General features: G+C 34.9%; 1 protein-coding gene across 9 annotated transcripts in view; it reads left to right on the top strand.

Moving 5' to 3' along the window:
• Window positions 1-14962, top strand: part of IRAG1 (inositol 1,4,5-triphosphate receptor associated 1) — a 113717-nt gene extending 98755 nt beyond the window's left edge. For 8 of the 9 annotated variants that reach the window (XM_065683039.1, XM_065683040.1, XM_065683036.1 and 5 more), the window contains 9 exons: window positions 70-210; window positions 2311-2442; window positions 3219-3360; window positions 4004-4053; window positions 5904-6011; window positions 7156-7223; window positions 10202-10321; window positions 11240-11371; window positions 12681-14962. In XM_065683039.1, coding sequence (XP_065539111.1) covers window positions 70-210; window positions 2311-2442; window positions 3219-3360; window positions 4004-4053; window positions 5904-6011; window positions 7156-7223; window positions 10202-10321; window positions 11240-11371; window positions 12681-12921 — 1134 coding nt within the window. In that variant the 3' untranslated portion in view covers window positions 12922-14962. The remainder of the gene's footprint in view (window positions 1-69; window positions 211-2310; window positions 2443-3218; window positions 3361-4003; window positions 4054-5903; window positions 6012-7155; window positions 7224-10201; window positions 10322-11239; window positions 11372-12680) is intronic. The other variant, XM_065683042.1, reaches the window with a different exon arrangement.
• The last annotated feature ends 340 nt before the right edge of the window (window positions 14963-15302 follow it).

The raw sequence follows: 15302 nt of genomic DNA, 5'->3' as shown, positions 1-15302 counted from the left end.
GTTGTTACTGAAAATGACATTACTGTGATATGATACTTATTAAAAAATGCTTTTTTTAAATCCAAACAGAATGTATTTGTACAACTTTCCTTGGCCTTTAGAAACGATAGTTATACCTTGGAATCTAGAATTAACCAAGCAGAGCGAGAGAGAAATCTTACTGAAGAGAATGCTGAGAAGGAACTGGAAAGCTTTAAAGCAGCCATTACGGTAAGAAAACAATAATTATCTGTAGTGTACATGAGAGTATGTACACTTTCGAAATATGTGAAGCTAGGTTTCCTTATGCCTATTGTAAATTCAGCCCCAGAACTTCATTTTCTGCTGCCTGAGCTCTTTCCCATGATCTGCCTACCACTCTGCACAAGAGGGAGCATTTTCTGCCAGCAGGCCACCATTGCTGGAAATTGCCCTATGTCTAGCAGATTTCAGGAAAAAATGCTACAATTTGCTGTTCGCTACTTGGAATAAGCCCTTGACAAAGCTAAGGGTGTTCAGAACCGCGGTTTGAACACTGATCCATGCTGTCCTGGGCAAGACCTTTTTTTACACTAAATTTGAAGTGTCTAGTAAGGGGAGATAATGAAATTACCTAAAGCATGAATCCTGAGATTTGTGACTTGAAAGACCTCTTAACTGCAGACAACGGAAGGCGATATAAGAAAGGAGACAGCAAGAATTTCTTGAGGAATACATGCAACCTCAGGATCAGGTTATGGGCATTATTACACTTTAATTCCAGCTGTCCCTGGTTTTCTTTTATCAGCAGTAGTTTTCAGTCCTTTTTACCAGCTTTCTCTGAATTTTCTAATTCAAACGACAAATACTTTTTTGAGATGTGTCAATTTATGTGCTGCACACATTTTTGTGCAAATAGGAAGGGATGCTCAGATACCATGGTGCTAAATGAAATACCTGTAGACCCAATTTGAATATTACAAGGAGGTGCTGCCATACTTTCAAGAAATAGGGGAACATGATTATCCCATTTTCTTTATCAAGAACATCATCAGGTAAGAAAAGACACAACTAAAAAAAAAAAGATTGTGATATTTACATCTTTTCATCTGGAAAATACTTATGTCTTTTCAAAAAATATTTGCATCTTTTCAAATCTGCATTTCCAGACTACTGCTCCTGTGGGAAAAAAAAATGAAGTTTTTAATGTTTTGCTGCTCTTCACTCTGTTCTCTCTTTAGAGAACAGGCAGAAGCAACATATTAAATAAGGGGGTTCAGACTGGAAAATGTCTGTTAAATTTGATCTCTTAAGAATCCCTAATTAGGCACCAAGGGTCATGTTGCCTGCATGAAACAGATGTGGTTAGCTTTTTCCTCCTTTGTGCAGTTTGCACGCTACAGTCTGGCTTTTACAAGCTTTTCTACATAGTTTATAAGAAAGTAGAAACTGCCATTCATATGAAAGCTTTTGTTCTATACAATGGAATAAACTAACAAGCAATTAAATGAAGTGATGGTTTCTGTGTAATCTGTATAATATTAGACCTAGACTTGTTTCTATCTCAGTACGAGGTTATCTTCATTTCTGTAGAACAGGCACATTCTATGGCTCAATGACAGTGTTACCAGTCTTCATGATTTTTTTTAATCAATCTTACGATAATTGATGTTTTATTAAAAAACACAACTTCAAGAGAAAGCTGATTTACATGAACTTCAGATATGTTCGCAAAAACTAGCATGTTACAGTTGCCAAGCAAAACCTGAAAATTGGAAATTTTGTGCATGTATTTTTCAAGCAGATTCCTTTATGCCTTCATGGGTCTTACAGTTGCCATTTGATTTACAGGCAATGTTATTTTTTTATTACTCTCTTACACTTGGAATTCTTGAGACTATAATTCCTTTTATAAATAAGTGAAGTATCACAGAACTGAGAGAACATGAATGGCCGCTTTAACACCTTGGGCCCAGCAAATTGAAATGTTTTTTGTATTTTGGCAATAATTTGTAATTAATAATTCAAATAACCTTGGCATTTGCAAAGTTCACAGGTAGCCAAGCACCATTCATCAGTAATTTCAAAAAGAAAAGTGTTGCAAATGTGTTTAGCCCTCTTTAACTCCTTGTAAGGTATGTCTGCAGCATGCAGTGAAGCATCATTCTGACACACAGTAGCAGAGCTGTCTAGGTTATCTATGGTAACAGTGGTGGAACTCCTCCGGGACTAATTTGTAGTCCATGTGTAGTTCTGCTTAGACATCTCTAGCCTGCTTTTGTGGCTCAGGCTACTTTATCTGAACTAAAAGTGGCAAGATATGATGATAAAGTTTCTGTATTTTCACTTCAGTCTTCAGCTCACTTATGGCATCATTATGAACACAGAGAAGCTTACCAGAAGCTATTGGAGGATATTGCTGTTCTGCGGCGTTTAGCTGCTAGACTATCTAGTCGTGCTGAGATGGTTGGAGCTGTTCGCCAGGTAAGAGCACCCTGGTGTCTAACACATATCCTGGCTGCACATGTTCACTCTTTCTCTTTTTCAGTCATACCTGGAGGTTATATTAGCCCTTTGAATTTTATTTGCCATTTTCTGAGATTAAAGATATTTATTATAATGTCAGAGAAGACACCATTTCAGTATGGAAATATAATTCAAAAAGAAGGCTGCCCATGAAGCTATTTAACATCTGTGCAATAGGAGCATACATATTATTCAGAACTATAGCTGCATCACAATAAACTTATCTAAAATCAGTGCAGCATGAATAAGAAAACTTTCTGGGTCAAAAAGCTCATCTAATTCAGTCACCTGCCTTTGGCAATAACTTAGTCAGGCAACTATAGTGATAACAGAGCAAGTATAAATCAGAACACAGCAATATCCTCCCAGATTCAAGACTGTTGCCTATTTCCTTGGAAAAAACTAGACTGATGCCAGTGACTAAGACCTTTGAGAGTTTGAAAACAAATGTACCTATACAACATAACTAATAAGATAGGCACACAGGCAGAATGTAGAAAGATATGACAAAATAAATTATAATATTCTGTGAATATATATGGATGCATGTACATTTGTGTTTAGTTAGCTTCAGAATTTTCAGACATGGAGGTACCATATATTTCTTTAAGAAATACCAAATATTTCTTTAATAGCTATTCCAGATTTGGCCCTGACAGGGAGCATTCACAGAGGCAAATAATTTGTTTGAGAAATTTAGAGGTTCCTGAGTATTCCCCTCTTTTCTTCCTTAGGAGAAGCGTATGTCAAAGGCAACAGAAGTAATGATGCAGTATGTGGAAAATCTGAAAAGAACGTACGAAAAGGATCATGCTGAACTAATGGAGTTCAAGAAACTTGCCAATCAGAATTCTAGCAGAAGCTATGGGGCATCTGGTAAAAAAACCCAAACATTTAAGGGTTTGTCTCGCCTCTATATGGAAAGGTGTTGGTCCTATTAATGATAAAAAGTGAAGTATTGTGAAACCTGTTCATGAAGTTCTGATCTACAGGAATAGATTTCAAAAAACTACAGATGTAACTATTAAGATATTTCATAAAAACAAACAATGCTATAGTACAGTAATTTAAAATCACTATCACTTCACAAATTCTGATGCAATCCAGTGACATTTTTGTTGGCCTCTCGCACATACACATAACTTGCACAGTTTCAACACAGCTGTCTAGATCAGGTATGATTGCAGAATTTCATTATTAAAAAGTTTTTTGCTTTTTCTAAACTTTTCTTTCCTAGCTTGCTGGAAACTGAAATTGAGTATTTTCTTTTGCCAGAAGCTGTATATGGAGGCAAAAGATAGTAAAGATAGTAATGGTTCATTTTTTTGCAATTATTTCAGATTTCTTTTGTAGGTGTAATTGAGATCAGAACTGTATGGCAGATAAATATGCGGTCACTACAGACCTTGTATAAGTATACTACATCAGAGTTTGAAATATAAGCAAGGGCTCTATGATTATTATTTATATAGACACTCATATAGTGTAAGACTGCTCTTTATCTACTGTTTTTTTGCAGAAGATGGAGTACCTCGTTCAACTAGATCCATGTCTCTTACTGTTGGAAAGGTATTTCTATAATATTAAGAAAATGAACATTTTATATAGTGAAATTTCTTTGTCTACATACACTTACTTTCTTAGGCTGTGTTCAAAACACAGTGCCGGTAAATATTCAGTATTGTTCATGCAAGTGCTTAGTAATTTTGGATACCTGATTAAGTATGACTTTGTGCAATAATGATAATGCTTGCTGTGGAACCATAAATAATAAAGGGACCTATTTATTTAGGAATAATTGTATTCCAGGCCACATACCTATACAGAGAATGGCTGAGGTCCTGTGCTTTATTCTAGTTCCTCAGTGAGGAAGCTGAACACAAAACTTACTAAGTGACTTGGGATTCCATGGTCATACCATTTTCATTATCTTAATAATTATATCATGTTCAGAGTGCCTTACAATGTAAACAGTTATTTCTAAGCACTGCTCATTTTTCAGTTCCCATGGAAGTATCTTGTTCGGTTTGACAAAGCATCCAGAGTGAGCGATTATGTCAGATGTATTGGCTTGACCAATAACATGGCCAGAGTTCCATTTCTGTAAAACTTCCAAGTGTTGGACATAAAGTTTATCACAAAACTTCCTAAAACAGCCAGTGTTTTGAGGGAACTAAGTCCCAATGTGACCATTATGAAATTTGGTCTGCATTATATGCAGTCTACTATTTATTTTCATATTTTTGTTTGCTTGGGTTATAGTTATTTGGTTTTAATTTATTTCTGCCACCTCTGAGTGCTGGATAGAGAGAATTAGAGCACAGAGCATGCTGAGGGCAAGACTGGCTTTAAGAATGAGAACCAGATCAGCTGAAAGAGAGGTCCAAAAAAAAAAATTAAATTTAATAAGAACAAGTCCAAATTATAAAGGGGAGGGGACCCCAAAACACTAGGATGGACTGCCTAACATGGCTGCAGACTCCCCAGTATAGTTTTCAGGAGCACATTAGATAAACCTCTGTCATTAATGAATAGGCGTATTGGTTTTGTCTAGAACTGGGATCATGGAGTAGGTAACTCCTTCCATGTATTTACTAAATCTATGTTTCAGTCCTTTCCTCTAAAGCTATCTAGAGCAGAATCTTAAAGCGTTTAGATATGCGCTAACACAAAGCTGTCAGATGCTGTAAGTGCTTGGATTTTTTTACTCAGTTGGAAGCATAGATTTTACTATGTGTACATCGTTGGATGAAACAATTGCCTATTGATCTGTACTTCAGCTAGAATATATTGTGTACAGCTAGTGTGTGTTTATCATATAAAGAATTTCCATGGTCTTTGGGAAATGTAAGCAATGTTGCATGATGCTAGATAGACAGCTAACAACTCAAGGGTTGGGGAGAAGGCTCTGTTCTTTTGCAGAGGGAACAGATGTTATAACTTGTAGGTTTAGAAATAGTTGTGGGTAGAGCATGTCATAGCGGATACAGCATATCATAATGGGTACATAACAAGAGTTTCATGTGTAACCATTATCCAGTCACTGAGACACTGGCACTTTCCCCCATATTATTATACTTCTGATTTAACCATGATAATAGCCTCTGATAAGAACTGACAGTATCAACTCAGAACATATCTGTTGTGTGACTTCGACTGGGCCTTCAGTGTGGAAGGAAAACAACAGCATCCCTGTACAACATCTCATTTCACACTAAGCACTTGACATACCAGCTACTACTAGAGGAGGTTTTGAGGAAAACTACAGCTGTAACAGCCATTCATCTTAGTTTTGCTTCTAACTCTCCTTTCCCCGAGGCACATTAACCTACCTGTTTGCCACCCCTATTAACCTGTGGTATTGTTCTTCAGTCTATCTTGTTGTATGATTAAAAAGAAATAAAAATTGTTTCTCACAGAATATGCCTCGGAGGAGAGTCAGTGTTGCTGTTGTTCCTAAATTTAACTCCTTAAACATTCCTGGTCAGTCACCGACAGCTTCACCTATACCTTCAGTGCCATCCCAGGTAAGTAAACCCCACGTTTTAAAGATACTGCTTTTTGCTTAAATCATTTTTGCTTAGGGCAAAGCTATAGTTACTAAAAAAAAATAAAAATGTAAGCCCTTTTGTTGGTTTAACTTGTTTTGAGTCCATCCGAGTGAAGGAGAGGGACAAAGGTAATTCCTATTATGTAGGGAACATATGCCTTCAGAAACTGCCTCCATAAATAATCACTTTGGACACAGAGCCAAAAAAGGCTCGCTGATGATTCAGAAGCATTAGACATTAGTTGAGGCAATTTGCCTTTTAATCTGTAGTAACATACTGGGAAGGAGCAGTAAATATAGTTGTCCACTGTATGAGAGAAGTTTTAACTAGAAACCATAGAAGATGGTTGGACTGCTTCTCTTCACTGCCGAAAAGTCCACTAAACAGAAAAACATATAATTAATGTACAGAAATATATGTGGTACAAATTTAGATGTTCTGTGACGGAACTATAGTGGAACTATCAGACTCTGTCTTGATTTTTTGTTTATAAAATTTTAATAAATTAAATTAAAATCTATATAAATACTTTGATGGAAAGATCCAAGGCGTACCAATTGTTCAGAGATGAGCTATGATAGCTTGTCATGAAAAAAAAATACATGGTTTTCTGTTTAAAATATAAGGCTATTTAAATGAGGGGTTTTGCTGAGAAGTTAAATCCATTGTAGTTTTCAGTTTTAAGGAAACAATCTGTGCAATTTAGGTATTATGTGTGCAGAGTCAATTGTTTCAGAAATGAAATGTGTTTGTTTACCATGATTTATTATGATTTAGTTTTGTTTAAAATTTTCCATTGAAAACTCAGCTAACAAACTCATGTTCCTAGGATAACATGGAGAGAAGCAAATAGAGTAGTTTTGCTGTTAAGTTATCAAATATATGATGAAAGACTTTTCTTGGGAAAAATAAACAAGATGGAAAGGAATGTCACAGAAAATTCTTTATAGTATGCAAGTCCGCTCTTTACTCTCATTAGAGGGAGTAATTGAGAAGCTCTATACCAAGAGCTCTTGCCCTTGGGTGTGGGAAGAAAACCTAAGCAGCACATTGACTTTGTCATTTTATTGAAGACTCATTTGAAATTAATGTAACATTTATTGCTGTTTTTCACTGACAGTCTGAATCACCTAGTAATGGAAGAAGCAATCTAACATCTACTCCTGTTCTGCCAGCACTTTTAGAAAAGTGAGTTCTGTCTAGGTCATCTCATTACCTATTAAATCCTAGTATGAAATGAAAACCATATTATTTCTATCTTTCTTAATAGAAGTTACACCAAGGTATTGAAATCAGCAACACGATACTGGTTAGGTTGATTCATGGTCTGGTAAATGTGTTTTACTATGTCGCCATCATATGGTTCTTCTCATGTTCAAAGAGTTTACAAGCAGTATCTCAGAACTGTGTCGAGCTTGCTATGATCACTAAAACTTATCAAGTGAAAAATGCAGCAGAAGATCATGCATTTACACTTTTGAGTAGGCCTGTCTTCAGAACTTGACAAAATTAAGAATATGACATAAAATGCACATGGCTGGGTTGTGGGGTTTGGTGTTTTTTTAATATATTTCCTGGAACAAATTAATGCTGTACCTACAGTTGGCCATGACCACTCCTGAGTATGAATATTCGTTAACTTGACTATCCCAGTAATAGACGTTTGTGTTCTGCCCTTGCCTTTTCAACATGTTCTAGCTGGTAAGAATTATATTTTGAAATACTCTGCTATCCAGTGTCATGTAGCCTTTTTAATTTGCATGAATAAACATAATATACAAGATTCAACAGTATAACTTATAATATTAGATAATCAGATTATTGCAGAAGTCAAAAAAATTATTGAGTAGGTATTCTTTTCTTAGTATAAAATGAACATTCAGCCAAATTAAAGCATTAGGTTTGAGATTTTAGTTTTAACATCCTGAGACTTTAGTTATAACAGGCCGAGATGTATGCATTTTAAAATTAAAAAATAGAGCTACAAAAGAGGGGATTTTTTTTTTTAGCCTGGTAACAATTAAATACCTCAATAAGTATTTTTCTAGTACCTATAAATTGCAAAAATATTTTTTGTTAAAACAGTTGCCCTTTTGACTCTATATCATTTACCACTACTATAGATGTCCACACTAGATTAAGGTGTACTGTAGTTATCCATTTTACATAATATTTATGTGAGTCATTCTATGGGTTTAAATAGTACTACTTTAAGAGCAAAATAATAGCTATACGAACAAGGAAAGCAGATAATTGCTTTGCCAGAAAGAACATCCATATACACATTTCTGGAAAGAACTTTTAACTTCTTCCAGTTGAAATTCATGTAGGTCTGTAATTTAGTTTTATGCAAGTTATTGAAACATAAAGCCCCTGCAGTAGCAGAGTACAAGGGTGGGCAATAGGAAAACATGTGAGACTGGGATGAGAACAGGAAGGCACACCTAAGCTCTTCTACAAGGTCTTTGTAAACAGTTACTGTTATGGATACAGGTACTGTTGCATTTGCAAACCCCTGTACGTATAATCCATCCAGAAAGCAACAAAAAAAAGTGTCAGGCATTTTTCCAAATACATATCTTTTTCAGGAAATGTTGTACATTCTAAGGAAGTTGCTTGCTGACATTTCAGAAGTAAAACTTACTAAACCATCACACCAATTTTTGTTGTCGTTGTTACTACTTCTACTACTACTTTGGTTGTTTAGACTGTTTACAATACCACAATAAAATATCTGTAATGCTAATTTAAATTAAAGTTTATTAGAATGCTTTAAACATGCAAATTAAAAGCTTTAAAATACACAGATCTCACATCAGTACAGGATATTGAATTTCATGTATTTTAGATTAGTGCTGAGGGAGGACAAAATTTATCTTATGTCTTTATTTTGTCTCTGTGCTTTACTAAGAATGAAAATACGCAACAATTGGAAAAACAAAACCAGTGAACTATGGCACTAGTTTTTACAAATCAGCAGAACTCTGTAAGATTTAGACCATCTTTTGAAACTGCATAGAAATTCTGAAAAACAAAACAAACCAAAGAAACAAACACAAAAAAAAAAAAAAGCAAAAACAAAAAACAAAAAAACCCACACCAAAACCAACACCCCCCAAAAAACTTCCTAGTATCTGGTAGGTATCTTCCTGGATCTTACGAAAACAAATCATGCTATCAAGTAGTAGAACTTTAAATTCAAGTTTGGCATAAGTATGTATGTGTGAGCCAGCTGCTATAGTAGTGTAAAATTACATAGTTATCAGAGTTTTGTATACTTAAGCAGTTCAAGCTGATACTTAGGATTTCTTTAAAGTCCAAGTGAAAATAATGTGAATATGACTTCTTGAGAGAAAATCAATTGCCCACAGATAGTGTCAGTTAGGATATATTATTATGCTATTGATTTTAGTGCCAGAGAAATAGGGCCTAGAAAAAGGGTTGGATTCTGTAAGTGGGAAATGAATCCACTGTTGAGCTTATTAAACATTGACTTGATTTGCTAAGTCATGTCTGAATCACTTAAACTCTTTGTCCCAGCCTTAAATAAATAAGGACAGGTGAGCACTGCAGAGAGAAAGCAGTATAAAGTTGCTTATCTTTAGGCTAAATTCTCACAGCTTTCACTTAGGAAAAATTTCAGTGACAAAAACTACGCATGTGTTTGTATTTTTTTAACCTGTATATTGGTTCAGTGTATAAAGTCAGCAGAGGGGAGTACCTAAAAGGCACATAAGAAAAATGTTTTGTTAAATTAGAATTTGATATTATTTCTGTTCTTTTCCTCTGAAAATAATAGCCTACAATTTCTAAGATGATTTTTATAAAGTTGAGGGAAAAGTTTTCAAGAATAGCAAATAAATGCCATGGATAAGCCAGGAAACAAATGCTCTTGTCTTTTTTTAAAGAAGAAACACAATGCAAGTTCTAATACCTTAGAAACATCTTAATTACTGCTCTTCAATTACAACATTTTGAAACGAAAATATTGCTTAGTGTTTAATTTTTCTCTTTTGAAAGACATTTCATTTCTCAGATGTGAATTAAAGAAGAAAAATCACAAGTCACAAAATTCTGTGTGTTTGTTCTTGTTTGGTAGTAGACTACAAATAAAATTTATTTCAGTAGTGTTGTTTTCTATGTGATTGTTTCTTTTGTCTTGGCAGTGGAAAGAGTAATGGAGAGCCTGACTGTGAAACTGCTACTTCTGTGCTGACGCACAGTGGGTTGGAAGAGATCAATCCTGAAACTAAAGCCAAGATAGAAGAGGAAGCATATAACAAAGGGTGTGAATATTTTATGTGCACTAAATCTGTAAACGCGTGCTATGAGATGAGGGCATATGTTTTTATAATGTAATTTTAAATGCAAAATGGGTGGCAATCAATATGAGCTCCTATACAGTCATAATTGAAGGAGTGTGGGAAACAATGCAAGTGAACTTTATTCACTGCATTTGCATAGTAGCAGTTCACTTTCATCCATTATTAATGTTAGCCAGACTGTGGGAGGGCAGTTATATCAGAGATTCTCAATTGAGTGGGTGTTCTTATCTTAGTAGTGTTCAGCTTCATGATAGGATAATTCAAAACAACTTTCTAAAATGTTTATTCTGAAAAGTTTACATGGAAATCAGTAAAGAGTAAGTATCAACTCTAAAACTTGTGTTGTTTGAGTCACAGAGTGCTTTACACAGCATGTTTTGGGGCACAAAAGGCTGTTTTACCCAGCTTTGGCATCTGTTTCTGAATATCAAGCAAAGACCTTTTTAATAAATGAGGAGTAAGACAAAAATTTTTATCATCTCTGGCAGAATCCAGCAAGCCATCAGTCTTTGGCATTGATTCGCACTTATTCTGCAGGAAACAAAAATATGTAGAGGGTGTTCAAAATGATTGTAAAATAATACAGAAATACATGCCAACACCTTTATGAAACAGAGAAGTTGAGCTCTCCTGAGGACTCTAAGCTGTTTCTTTTTCAAGATGACAAGCTTAGTAACAGAGCTAATGTAATTCCCTATTAAGGAAGGGTGTCTGTCTGTCTGACATACATTCTTCAGCTAATTTTTACTCTTGCCCAAGTACTGCAACACTGCTAGTTGTGTTTTACGGCAAGTCACAAAATATGAAGATAATTTTTCATTACATAAGAACAGGCTTAGACAGCATGCTAGACTAAGAAAAATGTTCCATGTGTTAAAGTTATCAGGAAGGCTTGAAGAAAACCAAAGAACTTCAGGAACTGAAGGAAGAGGATGAAGAGACACCAAAAGAAAGTCCTGATGAACATGAAGAAAGTGAAAATGAACATGAGATAAAAACCCTGAAAAGCAGGTGAGACAGTGGTGTAATATGTCCGTACAAGACAGGGTAATTTTTTTCCAATTTGTGACAGCCAGTGAAGTGTTTTGTACTATTATCTTGACATGCTTTCTTCCAGTGTAGGGAACTATACTTGAAATAACAGTATTTTCACAGTAATGCATATTCTGAGATAAATAACAGGTGCAAAATGCAAAACTTTTTATATTTCAGCTAAAATTGTGTTGACATCAATATGCTTCATCTTGATGGGGCTGGGTTTTGATTTGAGGTAAAAAATATTCCACAAGATTTCTTTAGATGCCAGAATGTATCTCTCAGTAGGCATGTGTAGTCTCACAAAAGTTGTAATTCAGGAATCTGATGCCTGTATTTGTGCCATATGTCATTCCCAAAGGGTCTTCACAGGTGAGTCTTTCAGTACATCTACAAGGTGAATACAGATTAAGACAAGCTCCTGAACTACACTGGACTTGCTCTGGCTTGAACAGGCAGGTGCTTGCTCCCTCTGCAAGCTGTGTAGAGGCAGCAGAACACTATTATGCTGGAGTTTCCTGCCTTGCGGCAATGACATTTATTGCATTCATCTGCCGAGTGTTCTCTGTCTGAATCATCTGCTTATTGTCTTACCTGAAGCAATTGATGCCTAACTAGAAAACTTTTCTTCTTATTATTATTCTTATTATTTTCTTATAATTATTGAGTCTCCTCATTGGTTCTACCACCCATTTCAGTACACCTGCAATGTCCTTCATATTAAAAGCAGTGAGAGAGGCATTAGAGAGGCATTAGAGAGGCATTGAATGCTAGCCAAAGCAAGTAATATGTCAAATCCCAGGATAAGGTGGGGATCCTTACCTGATCCAGAAGAATTAATTTCCATTCCATAGCCATTACAGTTATAAACATCTGTAATTTGAGATTTCAGCCATATTCAGAAAGGCGGCTATCTCAGTAGTCATGAAACTCTTAGGAAGAAATGTTTACAATACGGTCTAATGTTGAGTTTAGTTGAGCAAGGTATGAACAGTGCAGAATTTTACATCATATCAAGCTCTGAGATTTGCCAGTTGATGGGTCGGAGAAATAGAAATCAAGTTTTTGGTCTTCAGCTGTCTTGCAAATATCACCCATATCTGAGTGTACAGCTCTTCTTAAAAGAACTTAGTAGTCTGATTCTTCTTTGACAAGGTGTTTGTACTTGGAAGAAAAGTGGTGCACCTTACATCTATCCATACGTCTATGAAAATTCTCAAACTGAAACGCTGAAGATAATGTTTGCATATGATTAATATATAACAGTTTTCTTTTCATTTTACAGCAGACTTGAAGTCATCATTAATTATTTACATATACTGTACCCCAAACTGTGTAAGCACTGGAATGTGGTATGGCTGGTAGTGGCTGCAATAATAATTTTTGCTGTGGTGTTGGGAATCTACCATTCGTTCAACTCCTGTGATGAAAAATCAGAGGGACCTGAAGGGAAGGCTAGCTGTTCTGCTGCCCATCAACATTCCTGGTGGAACTCAGGATTTCAACATGAGCAACGCACTGAATAATAAAGGAACAACCATGTACTTATGGTACCTGAGCAAGTATGCATATTGGAAAACTGTTGTTAGAGGTAGTGCTTAGTCATCCTTATAGCTGTTACATGTGGTCTGTTAAACAAGAGAGTTACTCCACACCATCAGGTTTGGGGATACACTGTGAACATACCTTATCAAAATGACAATTTGATAAATAATCCTATCTGTCTTTTTAGTGTATATGACTGGTACAAATAAAGTAATACTGAATCATGGTAAGGTTGTGGCAGTAATCAGCCATCAGCAAGACATTTAAAAGAAATGGTTTGCACAGGACAGTACTATCTCTGCTATGACTTTGAAGAAAATCATAAACCTGTATTTGCAGTTAGTGCTTTGCATTCCCTGAATTTATTAGTGATTGTTGGAGTACTAATGGCATTTAAGTCCTTTGGGTTTCAAGAGACTAATCTGCTTCCTTTTTCATGATTATTGGGTAGGTAGAAATAAAAGCTCTTCTATGGAAGGTTATGGTTGTATTATCAGACTAAATGCCTTGCTGATAAAGTTATTTTAGAAGAGCAATTATCTGTATAATTATTTAAATAGAAAACTAAGTACATGCATAAATGTGTGTTACGGTATACTTTACGAATTGGACCACCACTTTTTTTAAAAAATAGGATACACAACAAAGTGTGTCTAGGTGGCACAGATGATACTGTCAAATAAATGTATCAAAGTGCTGAGACCAAAATGCATGTCACTAAAGGTATACCATATGTACCTGCTGAACTTCAGTCATTTCTGATTGAAGATGAACTATGTCTTTCTGCAACTATATGCTTGAGCGTAACCACAATATCAAAATCAGTTTGATACCTGATTGCACTTGTGTCTTGCATTCCTCTGGCAATTTCTGACTGATTAACAAGTCTGTTTACAGCTGAAGGATAAGTATGTTATGAAGTACTGTTATTTCAGTTCAGATGCAGTTATTATTGTCTTGTTTGTTGGTGTAAACACTGAACCTCAAGTTATCATAGAAAACAGGTTTCTAACTCAGAAATTTTATTCATATATCTGGCACTAGTAACAAATATCCTGCTGGTGAATTTTATTTGTTACATCTTTTGCCATTAAAAAAATTTATAACAAGTTTTTTTAAAAAAAAAAGAATCATCACTTTTTTTTTTTTTTTTTTGGCTGGGGGAGTTTGGGGTCTATAAGCAGTTGGGAGGTTTGGGTTTTTATTTTAAAGTACATGCTGTTGAGGAGTATGCTTAAGAAAGTTCAAAAAGGATAATGGGAAAGTGTCATTTGGTCTAAAACTGTAATTGTTAAAGAATAAGACAGAAGATAGTTTCTTGTAAATTATTTGGTATCTGGTTCAGTTGAAACATCTGACTATGAAGAACTACTGTGACATTTCACATACTTTCAGTATTTTAAATACTTTCAATATTTAAAGAAACTTGTCAGTTGCTCTTTGAATACTTCTTTATTAAAATCAGCTTCTTTAACTTAATATTCTATACAAATAGTGTTGATAATAAGGCAATAAAAATTGAAGGTAAATAGTCCTGAAGATTCAGAATCCCCTGTGCCAAAAATTATGATGTAAATTTGACTATGTGATTGTGGAAATGTTGGACTGCAATTAAGTAAAAATAATTAACAGTGCCTAGAATTAAATTAATTTGCTCTAATTTACATCTCCATTGATGTGGGTCCAACACATTATTGTAAAGAAATGTAGAAAGTTATTGATATCAACCAGACACTTGAACTGCTTCATGTTAAGCATGTGCTAAGGTTTTTTTGGTCAGTGGGTGAATAAGGTCTCCATCCTATCTTGAAATTCAGCACACTTTTTGTGGACTTAATGCACAAAGGCAGATTTCTATAAGTAGTTGTACTGATTTGAACTGAACTACTTGCATGTCTAAGGCAAGTATAATTTATACACAAAGTTATTAGTTGTTGTGGGGAATGTACTGAAAGAGTCAAGAGATTTTAATAGGGATGAAAAGATTAAGATAAAGTTTATTTATAAAAAAAAAAGGTTGTTCTTTTTTTTGAGCAAACTGTCCACTAAAACAATGAACCACAATGACTAATAGCACATTAAATACTTTTGCTTATTTTTTTCAGTTAGTTAATGAAGACACATTTTTAATAAGAAACTAGATTGAGCTCAAAACCTATTCTAAATATAATTTTATCTGTTGGATATTAGTTTGCTTTATCTGGAAAAAAAACCACCAAACAATCTCTTCTGGGTTGAAAGATCACATCAGATAACAAGAAATAGATCTATTATTTATGCTATTAACACTGAAATAGTTTTCTTGAGGTGCAATATTTATTTTTCTGCGTTATCAAGACACATTTATTGTTTTTCCTGCACA

The sequence above is a fragment of the Lathamus discolor genome, chromosome 6, assembly GCF_037157495.1.
Source record: "Lathamus discolor isolate bLatDis1 chromosome 6, bLatDis1.hap1, whole genome shotgun sequence".
Taxonomy (NCBI): domain Eukaryota; kingdom Metazoa; phylum Chordata; class Aves; order Psittaciformes; family Psittacidae; genus Lathamus; species Lathamus discolor.
This window is presented reverse-complemented; position numbering and strand designations above follow the sequence as displayed.